The 14,867-nt window shown below is 43.0% G+C and overlaps 4 protein-coding genes across 4 annotated transcripts in view; 1 reads left to right on the forward strand and 3 right to left on the reverse strand.

The window, feature by feature from the left end:
• The window catches only part of LOC306842289 (heparan sulfate glucosamine 3-O-sulfotransferase 2-like), a 264,943-nt gene that overhangs the window by 211,945 nt on the left and 38,131 nt on the right, over window positions 1-14,867 (reverse strand). The gene's annotated exons all lie outside the window — the stretch shown is intronic.
• On the reverse strand, window positions 57-899 carry LOC306817509 (myeloid-associated differentiation marker-like protein 2; the record flags this gene model as incomplete). Its single annotated transcript, XM_079334453.1, has 1 exon — window positions 57-899. One exon carries the CDS (start codon window positions 897-899, stop codon window positions 57-59), a length of 843 nt encoding a protein of 280 aa, XP_079190579.1.
• On the reverse strand, window positions 1,713-2,606 carry LOC306817522 (myeloid-associated differentiation marker-like protein 2; the record flags this gene model as incomplete). Its single annotated transcript, XM_079334468.1, has 1 exon — window positions 1,713-2,606. One exon carries the CDS (start codon window positions 2,604-2,606, stop codon window positions 1,713-1,715), a length of 894 nt encoding a protein of 297 aa, XP_079190594.1.
• On the forward strand, window positions 3,879-14,858 carry cog7 (component of oligomeric golgi complex 7). The gene is made up of 17 exons (XM_079372436.1): window positions 3,879-4,382; window positions 5,221-5,369; window positions 5,467-5,583; window positions 5,741-5,909; window positions 6,016-6,098; window positions 6,236-6,358; window positions 6,555-6,753; window positions 6,843-6,970; window positions 7,164-7,318; window positions 7,447-7,563; window positions 11,990-12,055; window positions 12,172-12,358; window positions 12,454-12,594; window positions 12,759-12,836; window positions 12,959-13,073; window positions 13,792-13,935; window positions 14,053-14,858. The coding sequence occupies exons 1-17, from the start codon at window positions 4,217-4,219 to the stop codon at window positions 14,217-14,219; spliced, it is 2,304 nt and encodes a 767-aa protein (XP_079228562.1). The 5' UTR covers window positions 3,879-4,216; the 3' UTR covers window positions 14,220-14,858.

Consider the following 14,867-nt stretch of genomic DNA (forward strand, 5'->3'; position numbering starts at 1 on the left):
CAGAAGAGTACAATATATTACACACACAAATAAGTGTTTCCATCCTTTGAACAATTTTAGCGAGGTCTGAGGGATAACACCAGGTCAACAATGTAAAAAACAAGATTTACAATGCCTCCTGTGGTAACAGTGTTTACGTCTGCTAAGGAGCACTTGTTGCAGATGTAAGGATTGTACCCGGAGCGTTTGTACCCGAAGGTGGACCACAGAAGAACAGCGAGCAGGTACGACAACACCGCAACAAAGTTAAACACAAGCTCCATCTTGTTGATTCCGAATGAGAGGAGACATTGCAGCAGCTTCAGAAGATGTAGAACAATGATGACAACTGTGACAAGTAGGCAAACGGCGAACACAATGATGCTGCAAATCATCCCAAATGGATGAAAAGACCATTCACCTGTCACAAAGTGATCTGTAGCAGCAGTGAGAACTATACAAGCAATAAACGCCTCTGTTGTGCGTAGTCCTCCTCTCAAGTTGGAGAGGTATCCGGTTGGAAACGTCTTTTTTTGCATCACAGCGTCAATCAGGAAGAAAACGGTTGCAACCGAGGAGATGATGAAACACAGGATGTTGACGATACAGGAGAGGCAAACAAAAACAGCTGCGAAGATCACTGATGCTGAAGTGATCATCACAGCGCACAGGGAGGTCAGCCCACAGGTCAGGTCAGCCCAGTTTGGAAGGACCGCTGCCAGGAGGATATGCCACATTCTGGCCTCCACCACAGTCAGGACCAGGGGCACCGTGAAGCAGAAAACCCAGACAAACTCACACCAGACACCCCAAGGACTCACCATCCGACCTCTGAAGACGACAATGATGAGAGAAAGACCACTGAAAATTATCTCCAGGAGGCGCAGAATGCCCTGGCAGCCCTTGAATGGGCCGCACATGGTGCTCAAAGTAGGAAGCCTGGATCTTTAAGGCAAAAAAAGGGTGGAAAGAGTCTCTATAAACCTGTGCTCTGCCATGTGAATAAATAGATAAAGCCATATCTCTGAGGACATGCCTCATTTACACCTTCCCCTTATTCAAATGTTCAATGATTTACCCATCAGCGAGTGTGAATGTTTAAATTCCAAAGACTTTTCACGCACAGTATGTCGTTTGTTACATTCAGCAGGCAATCCATTCAGAATCCAAAATCAGTATTTGAAATGAACTGTACAATCTTCTACGATCACGATGACTATCCCCCTTTTTTACATTTCTACTTACACACATCCATTGCTCCTAAATGAAACAAAGACATACACAGAAGGATTCAAAAGCAGACTCCAACTGGTACGAAAAAGCAGGTTTATTTAACAGTCAGGTATGGTACACAAAAAGTCTAAAAGCACCTGCAGACAAATCCAGAGGGGAAACGCAAAAAGGCAGGTCAAAAAAAGACCAAGTCTGACACTGGGAGGTACCCAAGCCTATCCAGAGAGGGGCAGGGTCACACAGCTCACTTGGATTTAAAGGTATAGACACAAAAACAGCCTGTTTTTGATCAGGGCTGAAATAAATGAGTTAATATGCATGATAAATACAGGATCAGAGATAATATGTGAACTTCAAGGTGAACCCTTCACCAAATGAGGAACAAGCTTCAAATATGGTAATTACTATATAACCTCAAATTAGCCAGAAATGTTCACCCTGCTTTTTAGTTTTCATGCTTTGATGGGATAAAGAGGACTAACTAAAAGTCTTCATTGTGTTTAAGTGCGTTTAAAGCCACAGATGCCAAGCAGGGTAAAAATGAGATCCAGTGTGAAAAGAATGAGATTCACATAAGTGAAAAAAGCGACCATAAACTGTATTGCCCAGATACAGTAGCTAGGTGGGCAGTCATGGGGCCGAGGGTTGTTTTTGAACATAAAAATGGGATAGACAATCGCAGCGAATACATACAGTATTACAGAGATCACAAGAAATATGAAGACAAATCTGTCCAGGTTAAAGGGCAAACACTTCTTCAGTTTCTTGAGGATGTTGGTGGCGATGATTAAAGGCAGGATGGGGAAAGGAATAGCATATGCTATGACACAAAAGATCAGAGCAATCCGGTCTCTGTAACCAGACAAAGAAATAAAAATCATGCAGCTCACAAATGCCTCTAGAACCTTCCAGAACCCAGGTAGAGCAGCCAGGTAGACCCCTTTTTTCTTGTCCAACAGTTTGTCCTTCACTACTTCAAGGACGTACAAAACGGCACACACGATGGCGAACACGCTCACTATCAGGCCGTACAGGCATTTCAGACAGGCGTAGAAGTTGGCGTAGAAAATAGCGACAGAGACTGTCATGAGAGAAGAAGACATGGCCATCCCTGTGGTGAAGTCAGCCCAGTCCATGCACGTCTTGAGGATGATATCCAGCTTGAACATCTCAATGACGGTGATGATGAGGGTCATGATGGGGCAGAAGGCCCAGGTGAACATTGCATAGTTCCAGTAAGTGTGGCTGCTCCCCCCTCGGAGAAGGCCTAGGATGAAGGTGACCAGACACAGGAGGATCTGACACATGTGGAGTCCACCTCGACCAGACAGTAGAGTGGAAGGAGTAAAAACTGCCTTTGACAATGTGTCCTTTACATCATCAATAACTCCCATCTCTTTTAAATGAACCAAAGACGGAGAAGTTGAAAAAGTTTTACCGTGTGTGTCCTCTGAGAAAGTGTTGCTATTTGATGTATACCTTCAGTCAGTCTACTGCTTTATCTCTCAGCGTCCAGAGTTCTCTTGTATTATGTTTGCATAATATTCATAACATAGACTGGCAGTGAGATAACTGCCTGCTGCAGCAATACTATATTGCTGTTAGTATTGCCCCCCCCCCCCATCAGTTTAAAGCCAAGACAAGATGCATCACACAGTGTTGCATGATAAGCAGTCAAATGAAGAGGAGGATCCGTTACAGCCATCCAGTAACACTTATCCTGGTCGAAGCTCCCTTTTTCACATGTTTCACACGTTTGCTTTGTTTGGACTCATTGTAGTGCTACGTTTTCAACCGTATGAGATCCAAACTGAACTTTATTTTTGTAGATGCACAGATCTTTCTTTCAGTTACAATCTGTAGGCCTACCGATACTTATTCTGATATTTTATTAAATTGTAATTAGGTTTGTTAATAATGTTGAAGGTCTAGTTTTGTGTAGGCCTACGGCTACACAAAACTAGACCTGGCATTGCATTTCCTATTGAAAGAGCAAAAGAAAAGAAGAAAAAAAACATTTAAAAAATGCACATTTCATATTCATATATATTTTCATAAGCACTTGCAAGCCAGTCTGAATGTGAGCCCCTGTGAGAGGGCCCAACAAACTTTCTTGATCAGTGAGATAGAAGGGCATGACCTTCAACATGACCTTAGTGTTGTTAAAAAAAATAGTAGGTAAAACACCTTTATGGCATTACACATCTTATTCGGAAAGGCTGTCAGAAAGATGGGTTCAGGTAGCCTAAAATAGGACCCATTATGACATGTTTCTACAATAATCAATTATTGATCAGGATCAGCTTTATTGGCTGGGTGGTAAACTTACACACAAGGAGTTTTAACTTTGTTGAACTATCCTCTCTTTGTACAAGGTACAACAGTAAATATACACAAATAAGCAAATACTAATATGTACAAGAGTAAAAAAGATAATAGTGCAGTGGTGAGTAGTGCAAAAGATGCTAAAGTAAACATGATAATAAAAAATGTATAGTTGTGTGACAGATGGGTTAATTTATGTGGTTGCGTTTTACAGTATTTACATTAAAGGTGTGACACTGTTCCAACATAAACACTTTTTTGTCCCTTTAGTTTCCCTCTCTGGAAATATAATACTACTTAATATGTGTCAAAATATGCGTCATTCTAGCGGCAATATTTTTCAGGGCCGGTATCTTTGTGCTGACACTTGTTTCCGGGGAAGGTAAATAGAAAGCACAACGAGGAAGTTGTTGTCAAGTGTCGGTAGCACTGCTAGCAACAAACCTTTGAAACATGTCTAATATTCTTCTTTAAAGTCGCAGACATTTTAAAAATAACTCTGGAGGAAGCTGTCGCCTTGTTGGAACTCTACTTAGTTGTGATGATAATTTCATTTTCGTGGGCTATTTATTTTATATTCGTGTCGAAGCCGCTGTTTGGGAAAAACTAGCTGACGTGAGCGATGGCTCGATGACACAGAAGAGGACTGAAGCAGTTTGGGAAGGAGTGAAGAGGTCAGATGGATTTCTCGAAGTTCCTGGACGATGATTTCGATGTGAAGGACTGGGTGAATGGAGCCTTCAAGGTGGTGCAGAAGGAGGCTCCGGGGAAGGCGGACACACACGCAGCCACGCTGGTCATGAAGCTGCAGCTCTTCATCCAGGAAGTCAACAATGCCATTGAGGGTGAGTGTATGACTTACCTCTTCATATATATATATTATCACTGCCTCTGTCTGCGTAACAGGCCTTGTTTTCTCTTACTGTCATGAACACCTGCTCACATCTTATGAATCCTGATACAGCAGCTGTGCTATAATCTCTTACTGCAGTTTGGGTTTAGAGAGGGTTAAGTTAGTATAAAGCAGTGGCTACAATTACAAAGCACTCAAAACATCTTCCAAAATGACCATTAGGCTCAGTCCACATTTTTATTACAACCGTCTTAAGGCAGATTTGATTGATAAATTGCTTTTTATTTTTAAAGATTGACTGGCAACATTGTCTCGTAAATCAAATGAAATAAGTGGCGAGACTATGAAAAATGATGATATGAGCTTTTCTCTTTCTTGACATGAATGTGGTGTATCAGTAGTTTGGCTAAAGAACCACACTGTGAATGTGCTGTCCACAGATACAGTTAGCAGACATATAAATATTATTATTATTGTAATACCAGTTGTTTAATCAGAAAGTAAGTGTTAAACAGACTAGATGTTAGGTTGGCGCTCAATATTTTGTTTAGCTAGGATGACGTTTGTGGTTCTTTTGGACTGTCATTAATATGATACAGAGGTGAATTTGTCAGATAACCTTCAATCACTGATACAGATGACATAGCAAAAAAAAGTGCAGAAAACTGCTTTGTAACTGTTTTGTGTGAGCAGCATCCAACCACCCCGAGTGGTTGGATTTCCTATTTTACATCTTACACATGTTGTTGAAATACACGTATTGTGGAGTGACAACCAATATTTATTTGTCATGTTCTCCATTAACTCTTTGACTACTGCTGTTGGTGTAGAGACCAGTAACCAGGCGCTGCAAAACATGCCCCGAGTGCTGCGAGATGTGGACGCTCTCAAACAGGAGGCTTCCTTCCTCAAAGATCAAATGATTCTGGTCAAAGAGGACATCAAGAAGTTCGAGCAAGACACTGTGCAGTCTATGCAGGTGTGCATAAGTTCTTCTCTGGTACATTTGCAAACACAGGCATACTTGAAGGATATTTCTGATGGATGGTTTTCATATGTCCGTGTGTTTCCTCCAGGTCCTGGTGGAGATTGATCAAGTAAAAGGTCGCATGCAGCTGGCAGCTGAAGCTCTGCAGGAGGCGGACAAGTGGAGCACACTGAGTGCAGACATCGAAGAGACCTTCAAAACACAGGTAGAAAGCAAAGACATTGGAACAACTCCATCCAGCTGACGGAATTTCTGACTGGACAAAAACGAACAGGGCTGTTTGTGCGTTTAAGCGTCTAAAAACTGACCCTGGAACATTCAGACATGTGGTCATTCACCTTCAATATCTTTTCCTCTTCCAGGACCTTGCAGTCATTTCCTCCAAGCTGACCAGCATGCAGAACAGTTTGGCCATGTTGGTAGACACGCCCGACTACTCTGAAAAGTGTGTCCACCTGGAGGCTCTGAAAAACCGACTGGAGGCTCTGGCCAGCCCACAGATTGTGGCAACCTTTAATTCCATGTCTATAGGTAAGACGCAGTGGCGCTCAAGCTTTCAAACTTCTTCCTTTTGTGTGTTCACAAGTTTCAGTGTACACAAATGTTCAGCTGTTAACGTTTGTTTTTCCCTCTGCAGACCAAGCCAAGCTGTTTGTTAAAGTCTTCACAGAGATAGACAGAATGCCACAGCTCCTCGCCTACTACTACAAATGTCATAAAGTAGGTGCTACAGGCCCCACTGTGATAATGATTGAAAAATGAGCCGTGCAAAGATATCGTCCCTTTTTATGCTCCGTCAGGTGCAGGCCTTTTCTTTGGTAAGTTCATAAACGAGCGTCTGTTTTGTTCGTCTGCAGGGCCAGTTGGTGAGCATGTGGCAGGATCTCTCTCAGAGCGAGCTCAGTTTGAATCAGCAGCTGTCTGAATTCTACGACACCTTGCTCTCCACGTGGCACGCCCAGCTACAATGGAGCAGCCAGGTGAGACACAGTCAAGTAAAAACTCCAGACACATTACAAGCTGCACAGCGGTGACAAGTTCCAGCTATGCTAACTCTCTATTCACATTGGTTGGATAGTTCCTTTATCATTACCTTCATGATCAACCAGAGGAAAGTAAAAGCTCCTTTATGATAACCTTAAATGTTGTTTTTTTTCACTGTTATATCCTAAACAGGTGTTCAAGAACCCGTATGAGGTGGTGACGGTGTTGCTCATCCAAACCCTCGGTGCCATGGTGCCCTCCATCCCTGTTTGCCTGAGCGCAGCCGTTGAGCGTTCAGCGCAAGAGGAGCGTCTCGACGCCCTGCTCGAACTCCATCACACCGCCTCCGCCTTCGGTCACAGCCTGGAAGCCGCCATGCTGCCCCACCTGGGTCTGTGTTTGGAAAAGGCGTGGCTGTAGTTGCTGGAGGCGTGGGCAGAGTTTGATCCTCATGCTCCGAGTTGTGTGTTTCCTTCACAGGGGAGAATAACCTGCTGAAAGTGATGGAGCTGGTGTGTGTGCTGTATGACCCCTACAAGCCTTACCAGCTACAGTACGGAGAACTGGAGGAAGCTCACCTTCTCATCCAGATCAGTGCTGTACCCTTGGTTTGTACACACACACACACACACACACACACACACACACACACACACACACACACACACACACACACACACACACACACACACACACACACACACACACACACACACACACACACACACACACACACAGACAGATTAACTTTGTATTCTTAGTTCTTCACTTTCACACTCCCTGTACTCTCTTGTGTTTCAGGAACACGGCGAGGTCATCGATTGTGTGGAAGAGTTGAGTCACTCTGTTGGGAAGTTGTTCGGTCTTGCCGGTGCTGCTGTGGACCGCTGTGTCAGACTGACAGACGGGCTGGCCGTGTGTGGCCTCCTCAAAGCCCTCAAAGCCCTCTTCACCAAGTAAGGATCCTTCATTGTCACCATTAAGTACACTATACTTACTTAAGCAGAAGTGCTTAGTTGATATGTATCATTTTTCTTGGGTTTACAGTGTGGAGCTAATTTGAATTGATTCTGGCCTTTTTCAGGTATGTGTCAGACTTCTCGACGACTCTGCAGTCGATCAGGAAGAAATGCAAACTGGAGGATACTTCAAGTTCATCTCTTTTCCAAGAAGACTGGACGGCCTTCCAGAACTCTGTCAGGTTGATCATAATAAGACATATTATATATATTAGTACTAAAGTGGGGCTGTCTTGTAAAAGTTTTGGATCCATTTTGTCAGTCCAGAAAACCTACTGTCAACTTTAATTTGTCACCTGCATTTCTGCAATTTTGCTTGTGAACAGAGAGTGCCAGAACAAAGGCACAGCAGGCAGGTCACTTTATAACCGAGGCTCAAATAAAACCTTGTTGTTCTGCTATCACAATGTTGCTTCAGGGCTCAAGTTATCCCCAGAGGTCTCTAATCCAAACTAAAGGACCACGTCCAAAACACACATACACACAATATGAAGCAGTTTCACCTTCAAGATGTGCGTTTCTCAGATCAAATCAAATCAAATCAAACTTTATTTATAAAGCGCTTTTCATACTTTTAAAAGTAGCACAAAGTGCTTTACATGTTAACATCACATTAAAATCACATTAAAATCATTCCCACCCTCCCCCCATCCCCCACGCATACAGACAGTATCACACTCACAGTCATGCTCACAGTCACCCCACGCTCCAACACACACACGCAGACCTACTCACATACACACACATGCACACACACCAGCATCAATGGTATGGACAGAAGGCTGAGTACGGATGAACCAGGTAAGTAAACGCCAAAGAGGAGCCGTCTGCATCGAGAGCGGCAGATCGGCCGCGGCCACCAGGGGCACCATCACAGGGTGCCCGGGGGAGGCGGGGCCGAGACCCCTGACCTCCACCCAGACACCGCAGGACGGCGCCCAGGTAGCCACAGCCCTCCACCGCTCCCGACACAGAGGGCTCCCTCGGAGGAAACACTGGCAAGAAACGTAAAATACATAAAACTTTAAAATGAGGCCAAACAATAAACTGAATAAAGCTAAAACCAATAGAATGATGGTAAGATATAAGTAATATGCTAAAATCATAACAGATAAAATGAATAAATATTATTTAAAAGCTAGACTAAAAAGGTGGGTCTTGAGCCTGCTCTTAAAAATATGAGCGTTCTCTGCGGCCCTGAGGTCCTCCGGCAGGCTGTTCCAGAGGCGAGGGCCGTAAAAACTGAAGGATGCCTCGCCGTGGGTGTGTGTCCTGACTTTTGGGATGACTAAAAGACGTCTGCCGGAGGAGCGCAGGGACCGCGAAGGCTCATATGGTAAAAGCAATTCTGACAGATAAGAAGGCCCAAGACCATTAATACACTTAAAAACCATTAAAAGAACCTTAAAATCGATCCTGAAAGACACGGGGAGCCAATGCAGTGATTCTAAAACCGGAGTAATGTGAGCCCGCCCTCTGGTCTTCGTCAGGACACGAGCTGCTGAATTTTGTAAGAGTTGTAGGCATGAAATATTCTTTTTAGGAAGACCAGAGAGCAGGGCGTTACAGTAGTCGATACGACTGGTGATAAAAGCATGCATTAGCGTCTCCGTGTTGGCCCGAGAGAGAATGGGGCGGACTCTGGCTATGTTCTTTAAATGATAAAAACCTATTTTGGTGATGTTCTTGATGTGTGGAATAAAAGTCAGCTCAGAGTCTAAAATCACGCCCAGGTTTTTCACCTGTGTGGATGGATTAAAAGATAGTGCCTGTAATTTGGGTAAAAGTTTCTCTCTCTGAGCCTCAGGACCGAGGACTAAAACTTCAGTTTTGTCCTGGTTAAGCTGGAGAAAGTTATCTGCCATCCAGGATTTGATGTCTAAAATGCAGTTAAAAAGTGCATCCATTGGCCTTGTGTCATCAGGAGACATGGAGATGTACAACTGTGTATCATCTGCGTAGCTGTGAAAGCTGACTCCATGTCTCCTGATGACACTGCCTAGAGGTAGCATATACAAGTTAAAAAGCACTGGGCCTAAAATCGAACCCTGGGGCACACCACATGTGACTTTATGGACCTTAGAGGAGCAAGTATCTAGACTTACCATGAATGTCCTGTCTGTGAGATATGAGGTAAACCATTTGTGAACAGCACCGGACAGGCCGATGTGCTGCAAACGGGTTAAAAGGACAGTGTGATCTACTGTGTCGAAGGCGGCGCTCAGATCCAGTAGAATCAACACTGTCAGCTTCTGTGAATCATAATTTAATCTAAAATCATTTAAAATCTTTAAAAGGGCCGTCTCGGTGCTGTGGTTTACCCTAAAACCAGACTGAAATTTCTCCAGGACATTATGTGAGTTAATAAAATCATTCAACTGAATAAGAACAAGTTTTTCTAAAATTTTGCTTAAAAATGGTAAGTTAGATACTGGTCTAAAATTATTAAAATCATTAAAATCTAAATTGCTCTTCTTCAGCAGGGGCCTCACCACTGCCCTTTTAAAGGCAGCAGGAAAGACCCCCGTCTGAAGAGAGCAATTCATCATGTTTAAAAGCTCTTCTCTGAAGGATCCATAAAATAATTTAAAAAATGAGGTTGGGGTTGGATCTAAAAGACATGTGGTGGGCCTCACTGAGGAGAAAACTTTATCAAGGGTCTCAGCATTAACCAGGACAAAACTGTTCAGTGTTTCCTCCGGTGAAGACAGACACCCAGATGTGCTTAAAACCATATTACTTTGGGAGGATAAAATGTTACATCTGATAGTGTCAATCTTCCCCATGAAGTGGTCTGCAAACTCCTCACAAAGGGAGTCAGTGGCGTTAAAATGAGGTTTGTTAAAATCTGGATTGAGTAGATTGTCTATTGTTGAGAAGAGAATTTTGGTGTTATTTTTATGGTTATTGATAAGGTTTGAGAAATAATTATTGCGTGAGTTTCTTATTGCTTTATTGTATATTTTTTGCTGTTCGGCATACATTTGATGGTTTATTGTAATTTTGTTTTTTCTCCATCTTCTCTCTGCGACCCTACAATTACGTTTCAGTTTCTTAAGTTCTTCATTTCTCCAGGGGGGTATTGGTTTATTACTGATGATTTTTGTTTGAAGTGGGGCAACTGTGTTGATGGCCGACCGTAGTCTGCTGTTAAAATCATCAATAATAAGATCGCAGGGGGCAGGTAAAACAGTAGGTGGACATTTTTCTAAAACCTCTTTAAAATTTGCAGCCACTTCAGGGGTTAGATGACGTTTCGTTATAGTTCTCACAGAGGTCTCCCGCTGAATAAAACCAGTGATGTTAAAAAACACGCAGTAGTGGTCCGACACAGCCAGGTCAACAACAGAGGACACCCCGGTGGACAGGCCATATGTGATGACCAGGTCCAGGGTGTGCCCTCTGTTGTGAGTCGGCTGTGTGACGTGTTGGGTAAAATCCATGAAATTAAGAATATTTAAAAACTCATTAGACAGAGGGTCTAGTGGGTTGTCTACATGAAGGTTAAAATCACCGGTTAAAATAATCATGTTAAAAGAACTGTGTAAAATTGCTAAGAATTCTGAAAATTCCTGAATAAAAAGACTACACCTTTTAGGTGGACGATAAAAGGTGACACATAAAATCGGAGGGTTGCTAAAAACAATTGCGTGATATTCAAAGGTGGTGTATTGCTCAAATAAAATAGGTTTGGTGGCAAGAGTGTTTGTGCTTATAGAAGCTGTGCCACCTCCCCTTTTACCACACCTTGTAGAATAAAAGCAGTTAAAATTAGGTGGAGAGGCCTCGGTGAGAACAGCAGGTGCATCCGCACCCAGCCAAGTTTCAGTTAAAAACAAACAATCAAGTTTTCTATCTAAAATCAGTTCATTCATAATAAAAGACTTGTTCAGCAGAGAGCGGACATTGAGGAGGGCCATGTTGATTGTGAGTGGAGACTGATTTACTGTAGGATGTGGTTGAGCTTTGGGAAGAGGTTTGAGATTATTGATGTTAATGGTGGATTTGTGAGGAGGGTTATGCTGATTCCGCTCTCTGCTGATAATGACAGGGATGTGGTGAATTGAGTCCAGTGGAACAGCAGATGGTGTGTGGGAGGGGCCTGTGTGGCGCAGGTGTGTGTGTGGGGTCATCAGTCAATCAAGTGCAGGTGCAGAGTGGTGGATGGAATAGAGAATATTGCCTGTGAGTGTGTGGGTGCCGAACCTGTTCAGGTGAAGGCCATCTGGCCCGAAGAGAGTGGGACGGTTCCAGAAAAGATTAAAATTGTCAATGAGGTGAATGTCGTGGAGTCTGCAGAGGGAGTTGAGCCAAGTGTTCAGGTATCGGGTCCGGCTGAAGCGCTCATCACCTCGGTTGAGCGTAGGGAGGGGACCAGAGACAAACACAGACATGCCTTTAATAATCCTGGAGGCTGCTGTCCTTTGATGTGGCTTTGGGAGCTGCTCCAAACATTAGCCCACTAGCTGATTTACAACCTTCATCCAGATAATGGTGTCCTCACAAACAAAAGTCAAAATTTAATATTTAACTGCCAATTCCGTTTGGACTGAGAAGATGCACCACAGCGACCCTTCTCTGAAGAGATGTGTTTTCTGTTTTCTTCAGGATTATTGCCACTTGTGGAGAACTCCTAAGACAATGTGGAGAATTCGAGCAGCAGCTTTCGAACAAGTAAGAGAAAAGATGAACACTCTCTTTCCTCCCTGAACCCTTCATCTCTGAGAAACAAACTTTAAACATGGAGTTGTAAACGATTTCATTTCATACTCTGAACACCTTCCCTGCAGGATTCTGGGCACGGCAGGTAAGTACTTGTCAGAGTCGTACAGCCCACGCAGCCTGACGGGCATACAAGAGGCCAGCTCCACTGAGAGGAAGAGCGCCACCAAGAACCCCTGGCAGGAATACAACTACCTTCAGAGGGGAAACATGGCTGAATACAACAGCCTGATGGAGGTCCTCTACTCCCTGAAGGTATCAAGACACAATAGAATAGAGCTCAATCCTGTTAAACTTTCCCTTGGTAAACTCTGCAGCTGCTTTCATACATTTCTTCCTTTGTCTATCAGGAGAAAGGAACGGGTAACTCCAACCTGTTAGCAGAAGCCAGAGCAGCTCTGACCAGACTCAACCAGCAGGCCAACCAGCTGGCCTTCGACTCTGTCTTCCTGCAGATCAAACACCAGCTCGTCCTCGTTTCCAAGATGGAGGTGATTAAGTGTCAAGTTTCTCGTTGATTTGATTTCAAACCCTCTTTGACGCTGTTTGAGTGCATGGCAGAGAGCTTCTGCTTCGCCTGTGTGCATTTGAGTGTTAAACGCTCGGTGTCTATTTTAATCTCAGCTTGTGCCGTTTGATGTCTGTTTCTGTGCAGAGACAAGAGGAACCTGGTGAGAGCTACACGGAGGACCTGCCTACGTTCAGCCTGTCACCTCAAGAATACATCACAAATGTCAGTGACAGTCCATTTAAAATCATCCATAAACCAGGACTGATGTGCTTATTCCCAACTAAAACATTTAAAATAACATATTATCCCAGAACTCTCTGATGAGTTTGATGTCTGTCTTCCAGATTGGACAGTTCCTGATGTCTCTGCCCCTTCACCTGGAGCCATTTGTGACTCAGGAGGACCCAGCTCTCGAGATGGCCCTTCATGCTGGGAAGCTTCCTTTCCCTCCAGAGCAAGGTTCCTGCGGATCAATCCTCCCTCTTTTCTCACTCTTACACTCCACATAATATTTATTTTTCTTTAAAACCTTTTTTTTTTTTTCCCCCAGTCGTATCACCCTTCTTGAATATTGCCTATTACAAATAAATTGACTTTTTTCCCCTTTTATACCCATTGATATGACGAGGGTCCACACTGTTTAAAGTGACAGAGACTCTCCTGACACAATAAACTTCTTGCCATGTTATAAAATGATCTACTTATTCCAACAAATGAACAAAACTAAACCTTCATTCTGCAGTTTTGAAACAAGCCTACAATCGTTTAATTTGCAGCACATTTCTATAAAAGGGAGAATACAGATCCTGCTTCATGTGTTTTTCAAACATTTCTATGACACAGTGATGTATAGTTTACTATAATAAGAATATATATATATATATATATATATATATATATATATATATTTATATACTAATTTTAAATATTTTAAAACTAAAAAGTTAGGGTCACACCAGTCCTGACAAAGGAAAACAATTAGATAATTCATAACACATCATGGACTTGTGTCAGTGTTAGCCGAAGGGCATGCACGTCTGTTTTATTGAAGAAGTGTTTTTGTGCTCTTGAAATGATCGATACACTCGTGTCACCATCCTGTTTGAAAAAAACAAACAAACCATGAACAGCTGTGAACTGGCTGACTTTTGAAAACATCACCTTCCTTCTCTTTTAGGCGATGACCTTCCTGAGCTGGACAACACAGCAGACTACTGGCTGGGCTCCATCGCTCGGGCAACCATGCAGACGTACTGTGACGCCATCCTGCTCATTCCCCAACTTGGCACCCATTCCACCAAACAGCTAGCCACAGATATCGGTAGACAAATCAATCGAAACAGTAGATGACTTTTAAGAAACTGTGGCAAGCAGAATGTAGCATCCACTTGAGTTATTCTGTACAGTTGGGATGATGACTCCTTTTCTTGCTCCACAGACTATCTGAGTAATGTGATGGATGCTCTCGGCCTGCAGCCTTCACGAACCCTGCAGCACATCGTCACTCTGCTGAGGGCAAAACCAGAGGACTACCGACAGACGGCCAAACTGCTGCCCCGTCGCCTTGCCTCCACCATCGCTTCCCTTCGGTTCATCGACTACTAACAACAACGAAGGACTGTAGGCTGTAAAAGCAGCGTTGGGGACTGACGGGCAGGTTTGACCCGTTTTCCCGGGTCATCAAAGAAGAATGTGACATCAGAAGAAGAGGGTTTACATGTTGCCCTTTAAGTCTTACATAGGGGCTAAAGCATTGTGGGATTATAGTCTTCTTTGGGATAGAGATTGAAATCAGGGTTGGTACAGACTTTTTCTTTTTTATACTGCTTAACGTTGGCTTTAAATGATGTCTCACCGGTTATAATGCCTTTAAGTCAAGCCAGGTCAAGTGTCCATCGTTTCTTTCATCTCTGTATTTTTAAGTTGTTGAAGCATTTAAGGAAGTAACTGAAGGTATATCAGGGGTCGTCTGCAAGCATTTGAAATCTGTAGGACCTGTATATTTGTCTTACTAACATAATTCATCTATAATTTAAAATGATATAAAGGAAATATTTCTAAATCCAAAATAACAGGTGATAGCTCTCTGTTTATATCTGTTGTTGTTGCAGGGACTTTACAAAGAATACATATTGTCTCCATTCCTGTATATTTACATGAAGTAACATGAAAATCTGTCCATAAAACATTGACAACACTATTTAATTGAAGTTTTATTAAACTCTTGATAGTCATTATATTAAATTGGCGGCT

The sequence above is a fragment of the Symphodus melops genome (genome assembly GCF_947650265.1).
Source record: "Symphodus melops genome assembly, chromosome: 21".
Lineage (NCBI taxonomy): Eukaryota > Metazoa > Chordata > Actinopteri > Labriformes > Labridae > Symphodus > Symphodus melops.

Excerpts from the sequence above, each read along its gene's own strand:
- cog7 (XM_079372436.1), top strand. The coding sequence starts at position 4,217 with ATGGATTTCTCGAAGTTCCTGGACGATGATTTCGATGTGAAGGACTGG. Across the intron at positions 12,359-12,453 it reads AGGTCCTCTACTCCCTGAAG|GAGAAAGGAACGGGTAACTC; the intron begins GTATCAAGACAC and ends TTTGTCTATCAG. Across the intron at positions 12,595-12,758 it reads TCCTCGTTTCCAAGATGGAG|AGACAAGAGGAACCTGGTGA; the intron begins GTGATTAAGTGT and ends GTTTCTGTGCAG.